Here is a 20060-nt window from a genome sequence, read left to right as displayed (position 1 = left end):
AAACCAGGCCTCACGCTACCAGTTAATGCTCATTCGTGGGGACATTTTGAACATGAAGAGTAATAGGTCAGTGTTCCCCAACCTTTCCTGTTATGTATGCTGGGAATTATGGGAATTATAATTAATAATGGGATTGTTTTTTTTTTTCTTTTTTTTGGCTCAGCCGGACGGTTTTGAAGAAAATGCTGCAGACGTGGCTTGACTGTAGTGCATATCGTTGCAGATTTTTTTAGGAGGAGGAGAGATGGGCAGGTGGGGAACAGACAAACACACGAGGTCTGACCGAGGGAGTGAAGCCTTTCCAATTGAAAGGAGGAGTTTTGGCCTTTTGATCTGTGCCGGCAGATCAAATAATAATAATAATAATAATAATCATAATAATAATAATAGCTTGTTAGAAAAATCTGTATTGTTTTAATTTATTTAAATTTAATTTATCCTAGTGTAATGGGATTTATGATGTGTTTACAAGGGGAAAAAATATGGATCTTTATGATAATGTTTTTGATTTATTGGGTTTTTCAAAAATGTAATAGTACATTTTATTTACAGATTTTCTATTGAAAAATTTAACAATTATAAATAATACTGTTGCTAATAATGTGCTATATTTTGTGCATGATACAGGCTGTCAGTTAGGTTGGCATTTTTATTTTTAATTTATGATTTCATCTGCTACGGCTGTGCTTTACTTCTCAGTAATGGGAGTTTGAGTTTAAATTCAAAAGTGCGCTTATTTTTCGATAGCTGTTTAATGGTTTATGCTTGATTTTCTAAATTTTTTTAATCGTGATGTTTTTTTCTCATGATGGCAAACCTTAATGAAATTAATACATGTATTAAATATTTATTTCTAGGATGAGAAATATTGGCATGTGCAGCCTATCATGGTTCCAATCCCCAGGATCCCACAGTAATTAATTTAGCGTTGTTGCTGAATGATGATGGCATTTACAATAGTCAGCTTTCTGTGGGAATTCACATCAGCAAACATCAGTATCGCGATGACATATGTATCACGTTCAATTTAAGTTGTAAAATATGCTCTCTTTTGAGAAATATTATTACGATTCCTTATTTTCCCCTCAGATCGATTGTGAGATAGCTATTAATTTGAATGAATCCTTTTGAAAATGTCAAGATATTCTTCCCATATAAAAAGTGGCTTTTTGCCTCCATATAGGCCAATTTATCAGTTAAATCGCATGATTTGATTAGGCGGCGAATTTGAGTTCTGCCGCATAATAATAACGCATGTGATGACAGAGCTGAGCGTTTAGCGCGCCGGTAAACTTGGGGCCGCAGCTCACGTTAATTATTAAAGGCTCTGCTATTTGCCTTTCAGAACGAGGGCTGAGAATGGTGCTCAGGGCAGATTCCTTTCAGCGATTTCTTTGATGTTCTCAGTCCGTGTCGGCTGACGACCCTAAAGTCTGCAGCGTCTCATTCGCTCTCCGGCCTTCTTAAGTACAAACCACAACGGACCGAAATTACCTGGGGCCCCGAGGTTCTTTTCTCACCCCTGAGTCTGATGATTCTGGCAGTCTCCCACACTCGGATCGATACCCAGAGAAATGTGGCAGTGGCCCCAGTTTTGTTCTGACGCTCCCGGGAGGACTGAGACAGAAATGTACCGGAGCACAGAATTATTTTTGATTTGTGTGGTGTGAAAATATCCAGTGTGTGGGTAATTAACAAATCACAGTATGTTTTTTGGCGATGGCAAGCCACTCGAGGTGCCAGTGGGGACATTCCCCCCTCCTGCAGGACTAAACGGCGACCCTGTCTGCTCGCTTGACGCTTCTGAGCGTTATGAAGACGTCTGATTTCCAGCCGCCGCTGCAGGATCGATCGTCAGAGGAGTAAATAAAGTAGATCGTTTGAACCGGGGCTGGCCTACCCTGTCCCATTGGCTGGGAAGCTGATTAATGACGACTGGATGGCTGATAATTAATCACTAGCCTTATAGACGGTGGTAGTGGCTGGCCTCGCCCTGCACAGGCCGCCTTTGAGTATTGAGTAATGTGGAGGGTGGCAGTCGTCTCGCTTTACCGGGCGGGAACGCCGCCCTGCCTCCCGTCGCCTCTCGCTCTCCTTCCCTCACGTCCGCCCGCTGAAGGTCATGAAAAATATCGGTGGTGAGACTGCGGGGAAGTCAGCCAGGGGCTGTCCTTGCGTGTACCGTGTCAGTCCCGCCGGACCGGCATCGTCTGATTGCCTCGTGTGACGCTTGTCTCACTCGATCGGTAACTGTTTCATCCCTTGGCGGGGGCTAATTTTACACCTCCAGTGGGGGCGGCAGGCAGGGAAGCAAATTTGCAGAATAAAAGGTTCCCGGAGACTTTTCCTTTTTCAGGTTCTGTCATGAACGGAGCTCGGTCCGGGGGTGGGGCGGCTTTACATCGCGTCGCCGGTTAATGCGAAAGGCTGAGTGAGTCTGTTTAAACTGTTAGCCTTATAAGCATGTTAAATGAATTCTTTTCCCGGTCTCTTCTGGTTCTCGCGTCTCGGCGATTCAGGCTCTGGAGGATTCACATACCAGAAGACTGAAGAGCGATTATGACTTTAAAAAAAGCAAATAGTCTCCTTGTCGACGTTTGTTTCATTTCCGTGCCTCATTCTGTGAAGTGGCTTTTCGAATTTATTTTCTAACTAGCTAATGATCTGCTTTGCTTTGTTTCTTTGATTCAAAAACAAACAACTAACCCCCCCCCCAGTCTGTTCTGAGCTGCTGGGTGGAATCTGCGTCAGGCGTCCAGCTCCTTCTCCTCCATCTTTCACTTCATTTAGTCCTTCTTTAGTAGGTATGTGTTTTTTTTGGGGGGGGGGTCGGGGCGGGTGTACGGCCAAGCGGTTGGGTGGGCGCGCCACCATCTTGAGAAGCCAAAGTCGATCCTCATCCAGCACTCACTTCTTCACACTTTTGCACTTAGAAAAAGCAAATATTCGGGTTATTTTCTGCTGGTACTTTTTTGGCACTTGCACAAAAACATGCAAGTTAATCTCTCTAATATTTGCTGCAGTCTGTACAGAAATGCACAGGCATCTGCTTTCATTTTGCACCCTAACACACAAGTTTAGCCTGCAAAAGTCGTCAGAGATCAACAAAATTCTATGCATTTTTTTAATAAGTGCCACCAGTCTTAGGACTGAAGCAGTGATATTATTAAGTTTCACTTCACAGTGGGCTTGTTGTAACTGTTAAAAAATTACATAATCTTGTAAAGTATTAATGCAACATAGTTGTAAGATGCTGAATATAAAAAACTATAAACTGGCTGTAATTTGCATCTGAAAGGGGGGGCATGAGCTTCTGAATAGACGCCTGGTCTCCTGCTCATTTTGCTGCATGCGTTAAACTGTTCCCCCATTCTGATGGAACTGAAAATACAGCAGTTTAGCGTCAAATTTCACGTCTGATACGGTCGTGTAGATATCTATGGTTTTTCTGTATATGAAAGCCGGTTGCCATGGCAACGGGCATTGCGTTGCCTTGGTAACGCCACCATCCGCTCAACGTTGGGGTTTTTCTTTTCTGTTTGAGGTTTTTTTTTTTTGTCATACCAAGTTACGATTGCATCGCAGTTGCAGAATGAGCGGCTTGCGCCGAAGTTATTGCCATAGAGGTGCGCTGAATAATGCTCTGCCGGCCCGTTCATCTTGCGGGAAGAAGGACTCGCATGGTGAAAGACCTGGGCTCTCGGTGCCCTCATATTGACTTTTTGACGGGTGGGGTTGGATTTAAAACTCGGTGTCTCTCGCGCAATGTTAACATGACGCACATGCAAACATGACATCCAACAGTAGAGGTAAGATGCCGTACCGTAGATCAATGCTGCAAAATTCTCTCTGCAGTAAGGGGGCCATGGCATGAATTTATAATGAAACACAGCCCCCAGTGTTTAGCGGCACAAATGAAGCCTCGTACCCGTTGGTCAGATATGGGACGTCGGGGGGTAACTGGTGCGGAGGGTCATTCGAACCTGTCCACGTGAAAAAGGAGCGAAATCTCAGGCTGTCAGCGCTCCGGATCACGTGCGCCGAGTCTCTGCGGCCTGCCAGATCATCTAATTGAAACTCAATATTTACTTTGGGTAAATGGTTTGCTTAAGCTGATAGAGGTTCGGAGCAGGTGACAGCTCTGTGGTGGTGGGGGGGTTAATTTCCCTATAAAGGTGAGACCACTGCAAGTTCTGTTGTTTGCCCCCCCCATAAGGAGTTCTGTGTGGATCGTACCAATATGCAGCTGGCTTCTCTGCTGGAAAAAAATTAGAGTTTCTGTGCGGGTTCATTTGATGAGTGTAACACATCCGAAGCAGCGGTGGCAGGTTTAAAAACGAGCCGCGTGCTCTCTTATCACTCGGCTTTAAAGCGGCACCGTGTGGAGTCCTCACTGCCGTGAGTGTGAGGGTTTAAGTAAAAGTTGGCGGGGGGGGCGGCTCTCCGCAGAGCGGGTGGCCTGGCTGTTCTCGCTGCTCTCGCACGATCACAGTCCGGGGAGCGACGGGGCCAGATGTTCGATGGCGGCGCGTCTGTCAGGACTGAGGGTAGCCTCTTTAACTTAATCGACTCGACCCAAAGTCCAGATCCATTAAAGGAAACAATTTGGAGATGATCGCCGGCAGTCGCCTTACCAGTAAGAGAAGAAAAGACTCCAGCAGGGAAGGGAGAGCTCGTGGTTTTTAATGAGGGGGATGGCAGTGCACCGCAAATTGCCTAAGTGTTCGCCTCCGGTGCCTTAAACGATCGGCCCGTTAACACTCTCAGCATGACACGGTGTACACTAACGCTTAACTGTTAGCAGAGCACCCATATCGACATGCTGGGGATTTTAGCTTTTTTAATTCCCCCCATCCCTCACGGCCTCCCACCCGCCCGGCTGAACTGTTGCGTCGGCACGTCTGAAAGCGCTCGAGTCCTCGTGCACATGTGCCGTAACGACTGAGGAGCTGAACCAAGCTTCGGAGCCTGGTGCGGAACGTCCCGGAAGGGGACCGCGGGTAATGGGCGTGTTGGATTCCCCAGCCCGATAAGGAGAGAAGAAGAATATAAAGCAAAAACAAAGGGTCCCGAGAGTGGGGGCAGGCCTTTTCAGATTCTGCTTTTGGGTTCCCTCCTTCTGTTGCTTCGGTTCCCTTCCTTGCTTCCTCAGAGGGAGCTGAGGCCTTGCTGGCAGCTTCCTGCTCCCTCTGCATTTGTAGCCCTTATCAAATGCAGATACGGTGATAAAGGTTCTAGGAGAGAGATTCTGACGGGACACGAGGTGAATACAAATATCACGTCCGATCCCAACCCCGCCCAACCCCCCCATCGACTCCTCTTCCTGCCCCAGAGACCGCGGGCTCTGCTTTTTTTTAAAGCACGTTTTATTTTTAGCGTGGCTGCTTTTCTCGTGCATGTTCTGGAACAATTTACATTAAGGAATGAGTTAACCAGGCAGTTTTTAAGGCAAAAAGGAGAGACGGATGGTGAACGCATTTCTCTGCCTTTTCACGAGTGAAGCCTTGCGTTTTTTATAGAGACGGACACCCTAGGTCAATATCCCGTCTCGTTTTACGATATTCCCGTTATCCCGCTTTCTATAAAATGCATCCCCTGCTCGTCTCAAGCTTCTTTTATTACAGATGGTTAAATTATGGTGTTTTTATACCAATCCGAGAGACGGCAGCGATATTTAACTGCGGAATCTGACAGATGCCCCTCCTTATCGGAAAATATCATTTCTGATTGTCGTATTTTATTTATAGCTTTGAGTGGGGGGGGGGGTTCAGGGTGGGGATGGGTCCGAACCATTCGCCAATGACACCCTTGAAGTGACACGCTGGTGTATCGAATATGGAGGCTGTATTGATGCCTGGAAGCCAATAAAATTAGACAGACAGACAGAGCATGTTGGGGGTCTTAGGTAAAGGGAGGGTATGGTGGACCCCCCAGGCTGAGGAGTACATGCTAATAAATCTCCGCTCTGTATTTGTGGATAGGATGTTTGCAGGTGTTGGTTCTGATGGCAAGTTGATGAATCAGCTACAGTTATTCTCCCCCCCCCCCACATACACACTTTAAGAAGGAACAGAAACGTGTTTAATGGCCTCCTGTGTGACTCGTTGCTGGAGTAATTGTGTTTTCCCACATGGAGCAGGTAGTGACACACAGGGGCGGAGGCATGGGTGCTGCGTCAAGGCAAACGGGGGACTGTAGGGAGGAGACTAGGTGAGGAAGGCAGGTGAGGAGCACAGAGAGCAGGCCAGGCGAGTCAGGGAGCACAGAGAGCAGGCCAGGCGAGTCAGGGAGCACAGAGAGCAGGCCAGGCGAGTCAGGGAGCACAGAGAGCAGGCAAGGCGAGGCAGGGAGCACAGAGAGCAGGCAAGGCGAGGCAGGGAGCACAGAGAGCAAGCCAGGCGAGGCAGGGAGCACAGAGAGCAGGCAAGGCGAGGCAGGGAGCACAGAGAGCAGGCCAGGCGAGGCAGGGAGCACAGAGAGCAGGCCAGGCGAGGCAGGGAGCACAGAGAGCAGGCCAGGCGAGGCAGGGAGCACAGAGAGCAGGCCAGGCGAGGCAGGGAGCACAGAGAGCAGGCAAGGCGAGGCAGGGAGCACAGAGAGCAGGCCAGGCGAGGCAGGGAGCACAGAGAGCAGGCAAGGCGAGGCAGGGAGCACAGAGAGCAGGCCAGGCGAGGCAGGGAGCACAGAGAGCAGGCCAGGCGAGGCAGGGAGCACAGAGAGCAGGCCAGGCGAGGCAGGGAGCACAGAGAGCAGGCCAGGTGGGCTCACTTGCACAGCGCAGCTTCAGCAGATCATAGTGGGGCTGGTGGACAGTAGGGGAGGTGTGTGTGTGTGTTTGCGTGTTCATCTCTAGCTGGCATCTCCTCCATCTTCCCTTACACCTTCCCTACTGTGATCCCGTCTCGCGCTTCGGTGTCATGCAGCTCCCACATGGGAAACTTACCGTCTAAAAAGGCCAAGAAGCTGCATACGAACAGCAGGGCAGGCCGTAAGAGAGCAGGACCCTGATGAGCTATCCCTGACGCCGTCCCTGTCCCCTTCCAGGCGATAAGGAGCATGACAAAGCACCGCTGCGGATGATGACTCAGTGACCAGCGGCCTGCGTCTCGCCGTCAAACTTCCCCCCAAATGACGGAAGCTCCCAAGCAGAAGAGGATGGGAGGCTCCTGCAGGAAGCGCGGCCCATTATTGTGGTTGATGCTTACTGTACTACAGTGCTCAGAAGGTAGGCCTCATGTTCTCATCTGCTGTTTTTGTCCATTTATCCTGGTCAGGGTGGTGGGGATCCTGGTGCCTATCCCAGAATGCAGAAGGTGTCTGCACTGCAAATACCCTCACATACACAATCATACTCTAGGCAATTTAGGGAGGCTGGTCAGTATGTGCTTGGACCGTGAAAGGAAAATCAGGGGAATCCCGTATAACATGAGGAGGGCCTGTAAAATCCAGGTGGGATTCGAACCCAATCCTGAGCTACCATGCTGCTCCTGCTGTTTTATGGAGCTGTAACAGGAACAGTGTTTTTGGTAAGCCAACACAATCTGTTCCATAAAAAATAAATCCGGCATCCATGGTGTCCCCAGACCTCTGAAATCCATCGCAAATTTTGCATAACCAAAAACTTTGCTTTTCACAGGAACACTTAATCAACATTTTTTAAACCTCACCTGACCTCAGTGTTGTTTATGTATTTTCAAAATGCTAAGCACAGGAAACTGGGACAGTGTCATACACATTACGTCATGTATACAAGTTTGTGTGTGTGTGTGTATAAATATATACTGTGCAAAAGTCTTAGGTAGTCAAAGAAAATAATGTTTAAATGATCTTTATGTTGGTGTAACATTATGCCTGTCAAAGTGTGTCAGCTTAGCCGTTTCAAAACATTTGTTAAAATAACCCCAGGACTTGCAGCAACCATCCAGTACATTGATGGATTTTTGACTCTATCACTATCATATCTTTTCTGGCTAATCAACAACTGTTTTTTTTTTAAGCTAATTTAATTTATTAAGTGAGCTGCTGGTGAAATTTAATCAATACAAGAAATAACTGAGGTGCCCCTGAGGAGAGGTTTGGGAGCTAAAGCGGTGTTCATCTAGCCATCCCAGTAGATGTCAATAAGTTTTTGGACAACAGTTAAAATTCTTACTAGTTTGTATTGTTACTCTTAATTTGAATATACTGTAATATTAGTGTTTTTGTTCTGAGCAAATATCCATGTACGTCCCCAGATAAATAGAGGTAAATAGCTTTAAACATTTTCTTTGACTGCCTAAGACTTTTGCACAACACTGTATATTATATATTTATACGCACACACACACACACACACACTCTCTCATCTTCTACCATGGAGTGACCCACGTTTTTTTTTTTTGCTTAGCTCTGGTTAGTTTGTCATCACCAATCTGACTAACCTTTTTTGTTAGTGCCCTCTGCCATTTTGACTACGACGTGGAGGGAAGTTAAGATCACTTAAACTCGTATGGCCTGCGATCGCAATGTTACAAGCTAATTTTAGCTAAAATGCTTTTCTGTTACCTTTAGAGAAGTGGTGCTGCATGTCTCTTCATGCCACTGCAGGTCTGAAGTCGCATTTTTGCCAGGTCTTTGAAGAGAAACGTTTATTGAGTTGAAGATATCATGTCCAGAGTGGGTTCACGGTCATTCCATGGTTCAGGCCTACAGCCAAGCAGTTAATTGTATGATTATTTAGTCGTTCTTGTATGTGTCAATACAGCTCATTCCAGACTTGAATGTCATCTTATATAACAAATAAAAAGATCTAAAGGCTTCTCGATTCGGTTCTTTATGAAACGACAATTAAACTCAGCCCTTCACATAGTTTGGAGATGACAAACAGCTGGATAGATTTGTGATGGAAATGTGAGAACATTAGAAGCAGTAAAATTAGATTCTGAGATGTGAAATGCAAACCTAGCTTTTTGTCTCTGCTATAAGAATGCTCGGATGTACAATCAGAGCCTAGCTTCTTAAAAACCGCTAGTCAGGAAATTATCTTTGGACTCTTCATTAGCGTTTCATTCAAACCCTGGAGAAAATAGCAGCGATTCAAGCTTCTTAAGATCTGAGTGCGACAAATAACAAAAATGCACTGACAGGAAACAGCATTTTGGTATCAACTTCCTAATAAGTACTATGGGCTGCACATTCATAATTATGTAAACATCCATGGATGTCTCCACATTAGCTCAATCATCACACCGCATGGAACTGTCCACCCCTGGCTGAGCTGGTTATGTCTGTACATTTTTCCTCAATTGGGCAGTAGGGGGTATGGCCATTAAGGACACCATTCACCTCCTCAGAGCTCTTCAGAGACTGAATTAACTCAAATTTAAAATGTCCACCCAATATAAATGGGTATAAGTCACTTTGAATGAAATCAACTGACAAACGATGATGTCGTAATAAATAATTCCATGGTAACGCTGCTGAGTAGCGATGAGGGAAAATGAGCCATCAATAAGACTGTGGGTGGAATTATAGTTTGTTCTTGATCACCTACTGGTTTGCCACCACCTCCCATCAAGTAGCTTATTGGCTCCCATTGGGTTAAACCAGGCAATGATTGACAGCCGGCACTAATCCCACCCACCATCGATTTCTCCCATTAGGGTAAAAGAAAGAGTGAAGACAGGCGATTTAATGAAATGTTTCGATAATCGCACCATTTAAAATCTCTGAGCTACCGCTAATATTGTATTTGCTGCCGTTTGCACTGAATCTCTGCCTTTCTCTGGCATTTTTGACGACAAGATGTGGTCGCCCCTTTCTGCTTTGAAGCGAGGGCTTTTATGAGGTCGTTAAGGCCGTGGCTAGCTACTTTCCGTTTATAAGTTGGTGGGCTAGCTCCTCGGCGAGGCTGATGCTAAAAAAGCATTTCATTTTGTCTCCAAAACATCAGCCTGATTACTCCACATGTGTGAAGTCGCATTGTGGGAGAGCTGAATTATACCCTTGCTGTGTTTCTCGTTTGTCTGGGAGAACACAGAACATACAAGCCAGACCTTTGATGTCGTTATTGTATCCGTCCGTAGCGTTTTCTGCGGAGTAAACAAGGGTGTTTTCTCCGGGGCCTCTCCCTCGGAGGAGCATTGGGTCTGCCAAAACAGCCTTCGTCCCTCGCCGGCATGGCAGTTTCTAAGAGAAGGGCGAGTTGCTTTAAACACAGCTGCCTCGGAGGACCATACTAATCTTGAGTGGGTTTCATTAGATGGTGAATTGAGGTTTGAGTCAGTGAGTAGTGGGAGGCGTTTGGTCCTAAACAGCCTGCCCCGATGTGCACCTTGATGCGAATGTGTGTTTGCTTGAGCGGATGCGAATGGTATGTGTACAGTAAGGAATAAGGAAGTTTAAGTCCATTTCATTACTCCCCATGATGGTATGGACTCCCCCGTCACCGTACACCACGCTTGAACAGATGTGCTGGGCATCTGTCTGATGACTGTCATCCGTGAGGTCCTGCTTATGTGGTCCACCAGCCGTCCGTGTTTGCAAACAGTCCTCTCCGGCAGATGTTCCTCTCCCTCTGCTACACTTCCGCGACTTCGCTGTAATCCGGCTACGATGTTTTATTTAGGTTGCGAGACTCATCTTCGTAGCAGGAGCTGCCATATCTTTAGCTAATCGTAGGAATTTTATTGTGGCCTTTCTGAGGATTAATACCCTTTTGTCTCAGATCGAAAGTGCGTTCTCCGGGCTTAAAGCTGAGGAGGATATCTCAGTTTTAAATGTGATTCTCTAGACTAGCAAGACCCGTCTTCTGAACCAGTAGGGAAATTGTGCCATCTGCATGTAATCTGTGAATATTTCATTCTGCCTTCTTTTATTTATGTGAAACACATCAACCGTAGTCCACACCTAAGCCATATACATTAGCTATGACAGCTCATCGTGTTTCCTGCGTCTTTATCATGGCAGTAGTGCACAGACCAGGGTGTGAGACTGTCTTTATTGGGAATATTTCATGGTGGGTTTGGTGTTAGCCAGCAACTCCCCCTAAGCTACAAGGTCCTTCAGATTCAGGAAATAAACAGTTTGCCAGCATTCACAGTCCATAACCCTAATATGCCAGCATTCTGGCCAGTTACCTAATAGCAAATCACATTTTAGACACACCAGCATAGTTTAACACCAAAACGAGTGTAAGAAATAGTCACAGTTTATAGCTGGTGTCACCTATTGGCATTAGCATTTAAATAATATGGGCTGTACCAGGGTAACTCGGCAACATTTTTTTGTTGTTTTTTTTCCTTCCTTTTTTGACTGTTTGTAATTCATTGGGTTGTCTTTGGGGGAAAGACAATTTGTGGAAGACTGAAATTTGACTTTACTTGGAGATTATCGTGTCGGGAGGGGGGTGGTGGTTGGTTGGGTATCTAAGTGCCACTTGGATCTCTCAGCGCGTGCCGTCCCTGGGAAATCTGGAGTAAGGCGGTAATAAACTGAAAACCCACAGCGGGAAAGTGTGACTCCAGCCCGCTCGCGGTACTGCTGTTCCTTTAATCATCACGATCGGGGGAATAAAGTAAAAAATATTTTTAAAACATGGATCTGGGAGGATTAAAGATGGGTAGAATTTGATGTGTGACTCAACGTAAATATTAAAAATAAACGGTCCCGTTTAAAACAGCGCGTTAAAACATCCGGGCATTTCAATATAATCCCGTTGGGTAAAAGAAGCCCTAAATGTATTATCATGTTTTTACAAATAAGAAGAATGTTACTTTGAACGCTGATGGGTTTTCGGCGCCGGACTCGTATGTGATCGAGGATCTTTATACGATGTTTACTGCTGAAATTGCTGCTTTCTTCTTCAAGCAGCACTGAATTAAAAAATATATTTGTCCACGTTGCTGTTCAGTATATTCTGCTAACCCTGATTAACACCAGAAGGTATAATTTAAAGTTATCCTTTTTTGATGATTAAAAAAAATCTTTTAAAACTAATATTAACGATGTTATAACACGTGGATTAATTGAGTAAACTGATCCACCCACGTTTCTGCGAGTTCCATTCTTCCAGTGTGCGCCACTACAGAAATATTGATTTTTACTACTGGGTACAATTAGATCAATGAGTAATTAAATAGTTACGTTCTCAAGTGTCGGAGCTCTTGTCTTCTCTTTTGCTTTACAGTTTTTATAGGTATATATTTCGTGATTTTTTTTGTAGCTGTTCCCCTCTTATGGTATTTAATTTATTGTCTTTCGTATATAAGTGTGCACTTAACAGTTACGCGCTGTCTGAACAGAGCTCATGCAAGACCGTGTACTCTGGAGCTACTTCAGATACATACAAAACTGCAGATAATAATCATGTGTGACATTTATAGCACCTGCAGCGAGGCAGACAAGAGCCGGAGATTTACTGGAAAGAAAAAAGGAATCTGTTTCCCGTCACGTACCGCTTCTGCGCGCACACACACACACATACACACACACACACACACACACACACACACAACATATCAGCTTTCCCTAGCCGTTACATATGATGCGCGCAAACTCTTATTTCGGGCTCCTGGATCTCGGCGGCGCTTATTTTACAGAGGCGCCGGTGTCGCTGTTGACAGTCTGCGCGCACGGTTCTTAGCGTAATGTTGCCGGGGTTCAGGAAATGCGGAGCACATCAAGGTTATTGCCGAGCGGAATAATCACGCACCCGGAGCGTGAAGGACTGCTCCTCGCCTGCCTGCACGGCTTGCCTCCGCTGTGGAGGGGTGGAGGGGACGGGCCAAGTTTGTTGTGCCTCGGAAGCGATAAGCGCATCTGACGCGGTGTTTGTGGTTCTTTGTGACGTCACAGGGGGGGAACACCTCCACGTGGGGGTCAAAGGTCACCCTCGGATACGCCTCCCAGTCACTGCGGCAATCTGTCGGGATTCAGCACCGGTCAGTGGCTCGCAGTGAGCGGCGTTGATTTCATACGGCTGGCAGTTTGGCGTGCCCTTCCAGAGGAGCACCACCGGTGGGCTTGACCTTACAACAGAATAAATTGTATCGGTTGCTTTCTGTAGCGAGAGGTCCTTGACCTCATAAAAATATACATTTATAAAGTCTGGCTGAATTAGAAGGGCCCTGTTCTCCCCGTTATTGCAAAAAATAGACCTTGTTGTCAACACAAGCATAATTATCCACTAGACTAACGCTTCCTCTGTAGGAGGCTGTTGACATTTCTCCTGAGAGATTTCTCATCTGTTTTTCCTGGGTAATGTTTGATTGGGCCTGGACGATCTTTGTGTAAAAGAAAAAAAAACACAAGAAAAAAATCCAATTTAGATGCATTTCCCAGTGTGTTTTTGTGTACGCATAAATGCACAGGTGCCTGTTTTTGTGTGCTAGTAACGCTTAGGCCGCTCAGCCTGGACCGATGAGACATAACGGAAATATTGCAATCCGTAGTTTTTATTCAGGGTTAGACTGTCCCGCTGCTCCTTGCTTTTTGACACACCTGAGGTCTTTCAAGAGGCAGTTAGCGGTTTGTTAATATCAGGAGCTCTAGCTAGCCGTAATCGTGAAATTGCAACTGCGTCCATTGAAAAGGGGGAGTAATTAAGGCAGCATCGTGTGGCCATGGCTGGTGACAGCGCCCAGACCTGGTATTAAAACGGGAATCAGACTTGCTTTAAAAAGGGCTTCCGAGATTAAAGGAAGAATGCGTCCGCCTCTGAAGCTCCAACACAGCGCGCCGTCTCTATAGTTAAAATGCTGCCTTTTATTATTTCAAGAAAGATGTCAAACTCAGGCTTGTGGGGGAGGGAGACCATATCAAAACTCCACTTATTTACTGATATCACGATTTCAAAGCCTCTCCTTTAAACGTCGAAATGCTGTTTGAATTGCGGGTTACTGTGACGCAGAACGTGTTTGTTCTGATCAGGGGTCATTATGTTTTTGGATTCCATCGAGCCAAAAGCGGCATATTCCGCACTGAGACATCCAGGACCTTGTATCACCGGGGAAAGTCGTCGCCAAAAGTATGAGCAGCTACGTCACGCCGGAATTCCTCCAAGACCACCCCCGAAGCTGGCCCGGGCTGGGGGGGTGTTCCCTTACATGGTGCATTATGGGTACCATTATTCCTCGTACATAATAGAGGAGGTAGTACCTTCTCTGTTTTTCAAATTAAATTAGAAAGGATTAAATAACTTGAAATAACTCATTACTGAAATTCTCTCTTTTTTGGAAAAATCACTATCGTAATATTTTAACATGTATTCCCTTCTCCCCCCTCCTATTTTTTTAGTCACCCGCAACCACTGATTTCTGTATATATAGAAATAAATAGAAAATCTTACTCAGCTATGGGTTTGTGTACTTAATAAATGACTTTTTATTAACCAAAATGAGCGATTAATTAGATTAAAACTATTATTGGTATGTGGCTCTATAATTACGAAGGTAATTCACAAAGATGCAGGATCTGTAATATTGTCAAGACGTAGTAACGCTATAACTAGCTTTTTAATCACTGCATGTTTGGCTGCAACTCACAAGGTGGACTATAAAAGTGATACCGCGCAAGCTTTAATATATGTTCAAACATTTATTTGATTTAAAAGAGATTTCAATATCCAGAGAGCCGGGCGAGGGATTTAATCATTTTAAAGTGAATAAAAACACGAGACGTGAGTATATGAGTGTAGTTTCATTAATGGGCATCTTGTGGAGGTCTTCAGTTAAAACGATGGGGGGGAGGAGGGGTAGAATAATACACTATATATTACATAAAGATGAGCTCGGCTGCGGAAACGGAGCGAGGGACGGTGCCGTTTTTAAGGATCGAGTTTTAGCTGCGAGAAAACGCCGGCGGTGTAATAGGAGCCAGCCCCAGCTCTGTTTCCTCTCCCTTCTCTGCCCAATTTCCAGAAAAAATGCATGCCGGATAAAACAAAAGGACTGTCCCTGCGAAATGCGGAGGATGTCAGGCGACCGGCCCGAGCGATTCCCCGGGCCTGCTGATTAATTTTGTTTCTGTCTTCCAAGCCCGCGGTGCCTGGCATTATACTTGCGGCTGATGTACCGGCGTGCGCCGCCGTGCTCCTTCTGTGCGTTCAGCGCTGGTAAAGCGCTCTGGGGCTGTGACTGTGTCAGTGCGATTTGATTTAGCATGCTTGCCTAAACTTTGTTCTTTGGCTGGAAAACAAAATTCCAGCTTTACCTACCCTTTTGATCAGGGAGGCAGGGGCCTGAAGTGGTGAAGAGCTGCTTCTTGCTCCTATCTGTCCTTTCTTTCCCTCCTTTTTTTATGTGGGCTAAGTCTGGATATGGGTTTGGAGTGTACTCTGGTAGGTAATCTGTGAGTAATTAAAAAAAAAAAAAAAATCTCATCCAACTGAACAGCTGACCTTTCTGTGAGACATCAGATCTCCAGAAGTTTTCTAAGCAAACAGTGATTACTTTATATATGCGTAATATTCCAATCGGCCAGGCCCTAGAACGGAACACAGTGGTACGACTCTCATTGGCAGCATCCGCGTTGATCTGTGATTGTTCCATCTGTGAAAATCTGCAAATGTTAGCCATGGTCAAACTGATGATAAAAGAAAATCGGCATCTTCTCAGGTAGGGGAGAAGAGCAGAGCGCGCATTAAAGTTGGACCAGGTGGCCGGACAGGTCCTAGAAGCCTGGCAGCAGTGTCTCACACGGACGGCGGTGGCGGCAGACTCTGCCGCATGGCACACGTGACCCCGAGCCCCTTGGCGCGGCTTGCCGGTCGTGGGCGAAAGGCAGGAAGACAGCCCGGTTTTCCTGTTATCACTCGCGTTCACACAGGTGGAGAGCGGATGCTTTCCAGACCAAGCTAGGGGGCAACAGATGGTAGGCTTGTTAAGGGGAACCAGACTTATGACTGGAAGGTTATGGGTTCAAGACTGTGACCCGAGGCAGCAAAAGGAATCTGCGCCACTTCAGTAAGCAAGGGCCAAACATATGAACATTTATTTTATTAGCATTTAAGTGACTGTGCCGAGACATCAAAGAAAATATTCAGTACAAACTGTACAGTAGTGTGGCCCTGGAATGAAGACGTAAGTTTTACCTGTTGAGATCCTTAATTGCTTTTAGGTAATCAGAATAAATTAACATAGTGCTGGCAGTTTTGGGGCCATGACGTGAATCAGATTGCATCCTGTGTGTTTAGTCAGTTGGTAAACACAACACGTTCCACCCCAAAAAAACACCTCCAAGATGATACCTGCCCCCCCCCTCCTCCACCAGGAGTCCTGCCAGGCGAATCCACATCAACCCATCACACAATTGTTATCATAATCATCGTCTGCCTCGATTTGTAGGTTGTATTCTCTTACGGTGGGGGTGGGGGGGGGGAACGGGGGCGGGTGTTCAGGTCCGCCGAACACGTTCGCTTCTTTTTGGGAATTCAAGTCCAGCGCAAGAAAAAGACTGACTGCCTCTTAGAAATCCACCCACACGGAAAGCAAAGCACTCTAGTCCAGAAAAAAAGCTGGCGTGGTAACCATCTCCAGGAAGCTGTAAGCATATATGTTGTACAGAAAGGATATTTGCTTGCTTGAGCCGCTCTCGTTGGCCCGTTCTGCAGGATTTCGCATTCGCCGAGCAGAACACTGGTTTACTGAGAGGGTGCGCAGGCTCGCATGCGGCTCTAAAGTCGTGGGCAGGACCCCTTTATTTTGGTGACCTTGCTCCCCACAACAACCGAGGCACAGAGGAATGGCAAGGTCAACATGCCGGCCCGGCCAGGGGAGGCCGCATGGCTCGGGGAGATAAATGCTTCGCCGCCGAATCGCTTCGCCATCTCTGTGTTTTTGTCTTTGTCCGTCCTCTCCATATGCCAGACGAGTTCAGAAGAACAGCTGGGGCTGCGTTATTGCGGGGTGGGGGCGTAGGGGGGTCGTTCTACCTTTTACAGGAAAAATGAAGAGTTTGTCTGTGTAGGATCTTGATAACGAAAGCAGGCCAGGCCTGCGGTAACGTTACGCTAACTCCCATATGCTGCTCGCTCCCTGGCGTCTGAAGCGAGTCCTCTCTGCCTCTTACATACATGCCAGGAAAGCGTCTCTGTTTTCAAAGACGGCCTGCTTAATTACTGATATTATCGCCTCTCTTACGCCGAGGCTGCCCGACCTGCGACATTTTGCATCACACAGCTAATGCAGACCTCTGAGTGTGTATTATATAATTCACAGAGCAGCGTGACACGTGACGCAGTGCTGTTGCAGGAGGGGAATTAATCACTTTCTTCTGCTTAATCTTCAGCCCCCGCCATTGTATAGTTAGGGTGAGTGGAGCAGACGCTGAACATATGAACTATATTTGTCTGTCATTAAACCGGTATGACTTAATATTAATGTGAAATTGTTTACTAAGGCTGAACAATTTCCGTTGCTAACAGAAAAGAGATTTTTTTTTTTATGTTCTGCATAGGTAGGTTTGTCTTTACTGCATATTTAATTTTTTTGTTTTTGTGTGTGATGCAATCCCATGGGCGTGGCTAATGCTAATTTAGCTGCTAGTCGAAAAGAGTTTCTTATTGCACAATAAGATTAAAGACTTTCGGAAAAAAAGAAAAACCAAGGTGAACTGTCGTCCAACTACAGCACATATTGAAAACGGCCAGCACCAAGTGCATTGTGGGAAACCCCCTTTGTCTCAGCTTGTGAGTTAATGGAGGTCGTCATAGCATAGGAATGCTTTGTGGGAAATGTATCACCCATCTGAAGATCTTACTTATTGTTTTCCGTTTCAATTAAGTGACATACTTGACACGCTTTAAAGTGGAATAAAGAAAACCGCACTAAAAGAAATAATAAAAAGTATTACGCACAGTCCTGAGCAAAGATGCAGTCTTCAGTTTACTGAGATGAAATAGAAATTACTAATGTGCTTTTGCTTGATTTCTCTTTGGAAACATTGATATTTGTGCATTTATTCCAAGAGCCTGCTAATAAAAGGGGCAGTAAAACTTTTCCCTCTTCTGTGGTCCGACAAAATTTCTGTGACTAACAAAATTTACTATCAATCTGTTGATCCATCTACAGAAGAGACATAGTTATTATGGAGATTTTTTACTGTTCAAATTATGAAGGAAAAAAGCTTTGTTACTTGAGTTAAATCTCATTAAATTTTATTGCATAATTATACACTCATCCTTGGTCCCAAATCCTGGTCCTGCTTGGTGTTTTGTTTTCACATCGGGCCACCAGGCTGACACAGCTGCCCGACTACAGCTGATAAGATAATATCTTTTTTTTGAGGGTCACTAATTTTTTGAGCACCAATACTTCCAACCAGAAAGTCAATAAATCAGTAATTGTTACCCTCACCCACAGAATGTCAGAACATACTAAGAACAGTATATTTAATGAAATACCTCTCAAGTTTTTGTGTTTGGGTAAAAAGTTTGTTGTCTACCTAGCAACAAACAAACAAACAACAAATAATAATAATTATTATTCTCAGAAATTAGGATTTGATGAGGCTGTCAAAGTAGAAACCCCAAACATTTTTTTGTTTCGTTTTGTTTTTTTTTGCATCCACAAACTCAGCTCTGAAAATGAGGAAAGCCTGAAGCTCTCCTTCGGCCCAGCTGGCCGTCGCTGTTCCATAAGACCCAGCTGGGCACAGTTTCCCTCCTAAGTGGGCTGGTCTCCCAGGTTCAGCACTTTGGCAGAAGCATAGGCAGGTAATTCAACATAGAGTGGATTTTGGAATCTCTCACATTCATAATAATTTGAGAAAAAAAAGTCCAGTTTTCCATGGCAAAGCAAGAGACTACATTCCGGTAAATTAGAGGTCTGGAATGTACTACTTCTGTAACATTTCTGGAATTTTCTGACATCATAGCTATTGTTGCATCTTAGTAGGGCTTACTTTTAGTATTTTAATATTCAAGTTTTCATGTTTACATTGTCTTTCTGCTCATACACCAGTTAGACATCTTTTAATTTCAACTTCATTATCCTGAGAAGATATAATCTTTTCCCCAGAAGCGCTCTGTTACTCGTTGGTGTGTTAAATTGAAGGTACGCTGTGTATCACGGGGCTAATTCCACAGTGCTGAGCGCGGAATGGGTTGATGTCATGGGGGGGGGGGGGGGGGGGGGTGCTCCCCAGATCACACCTGAGATGAACTGGGACTTGTGTATGGTTGTTAGTCAGTATCCAGGCAGCTGGGATGCCTCCTGAGAGTACTCTGTGCTGCTGTATGTCAAACAGGCGGCTAAGGCCTTTGCAGCAGGATTTGTCTATGGTCAGCTTGGAGAGTCGTCCCTCTGATCTGTAAAAGTCTCCGCAAATATACACTCTAAAGGCTGCTTTACAAATGCTTATGCCTAGACCTTAGAAAATAACTGATGTCAGTCAGGCAAAATTATATGGAAATATAACATTTGCCTATGATGTAAGTTTTCACTAATGGATTGTGATTCAAATATAACTCTCCCAACACTGTAACATTTATAACGTTAACCAAAAGTAATTTGTGTGAAGAATATCCCATGCTTGCGACACTGGAAAATTAAAGATGGAAACTTCTCTTCTTTCTGAAGTTACCCCCTGCTACCCCCCCCCCCCCCCCCATCCAAGAACTCCAAATACTGTAAAACGCAGCGGGTGGGAGGGACGATTTTACATGCATTCCTGAGAAACTCTCCTTATTGTGCCGGCCGGCCGCCCGTGGGGATACAGAAATCCCTACTGGCGGCGATTTTGCGAGCCCCAGGTTGCAGACATATAGCAGAGGATGACCGCAGCGCGGAGCGGGCGCTTTAATCCGCGGCATATCGGAGACCGCGGTCTCCACACCCCCGTGTCTCTCCGCTTTTTCCGAAATTAGCGTGTGAATCTCGCATGGTGTTAAACGTCCAGGTGCTTAGTAACAGTGAAAACCAGTAACCATTTTCTACAGAGGGAGCATCCATCCATCCATCCATTTTCCAAACCGCTTATCCTACTGGGTCGCGGGGCAGAGGGAGCATGTTTTACAATTTAAAAATATAGGAGGACTATATGATACTTCAATCACAGTAATCCATGTGAGATGGATTTTTAAA

The 20060-nt window shown here is 45.5% G+C and overlaps 1 protein-coding gene across 13 annotated transcripts in view; it reads left to right on the top strand.

Annotated features, from left to right (window-relative positions):
- Window positions 1-20060, top strand: part of LOC125716703 (adhesion G protein-coupled receptor L2-like) — a 167773-nt gene that overhangs the window by 95878 nt on the left and 51835 nt on the right. For all 13 annotated transcript variants that reach the window (XM_048989314.1, XM_048989327.1, XM_048989315.1 and 10 more), the window contains exon 2: window positions 7045-7225. In XM_048989314.1, coding sequence (XP_048845271.1) covers window positions 7129-7225 — 97 coding nt within the window. In that variant the 5' untranslated portion in view covers window positions 7045-7128. The remainder of the gene's footprint in view (window positions 1-7044; window positions 7226-20060) is intronic.

This window comes from Brienomyrus brachyistius, chromosome 21 (assembly GCF_023856365.1).
Source record: "Brienomyrus brachyistius isolate T26 chromosome 21, BBRACH_0.4, whole genome shotgun sequence".
NCBI lineage: Eukaryota > Metazoa > Chordata > Actinopteri > Osteoglossiformes > Mormyridae > Brienomyrus > Brienomyrus brachyistius.
Note: the sequence above shows the minus strand (reverse complement) of the source record. Positions and strands in the feature narration are given on the sequence as shown.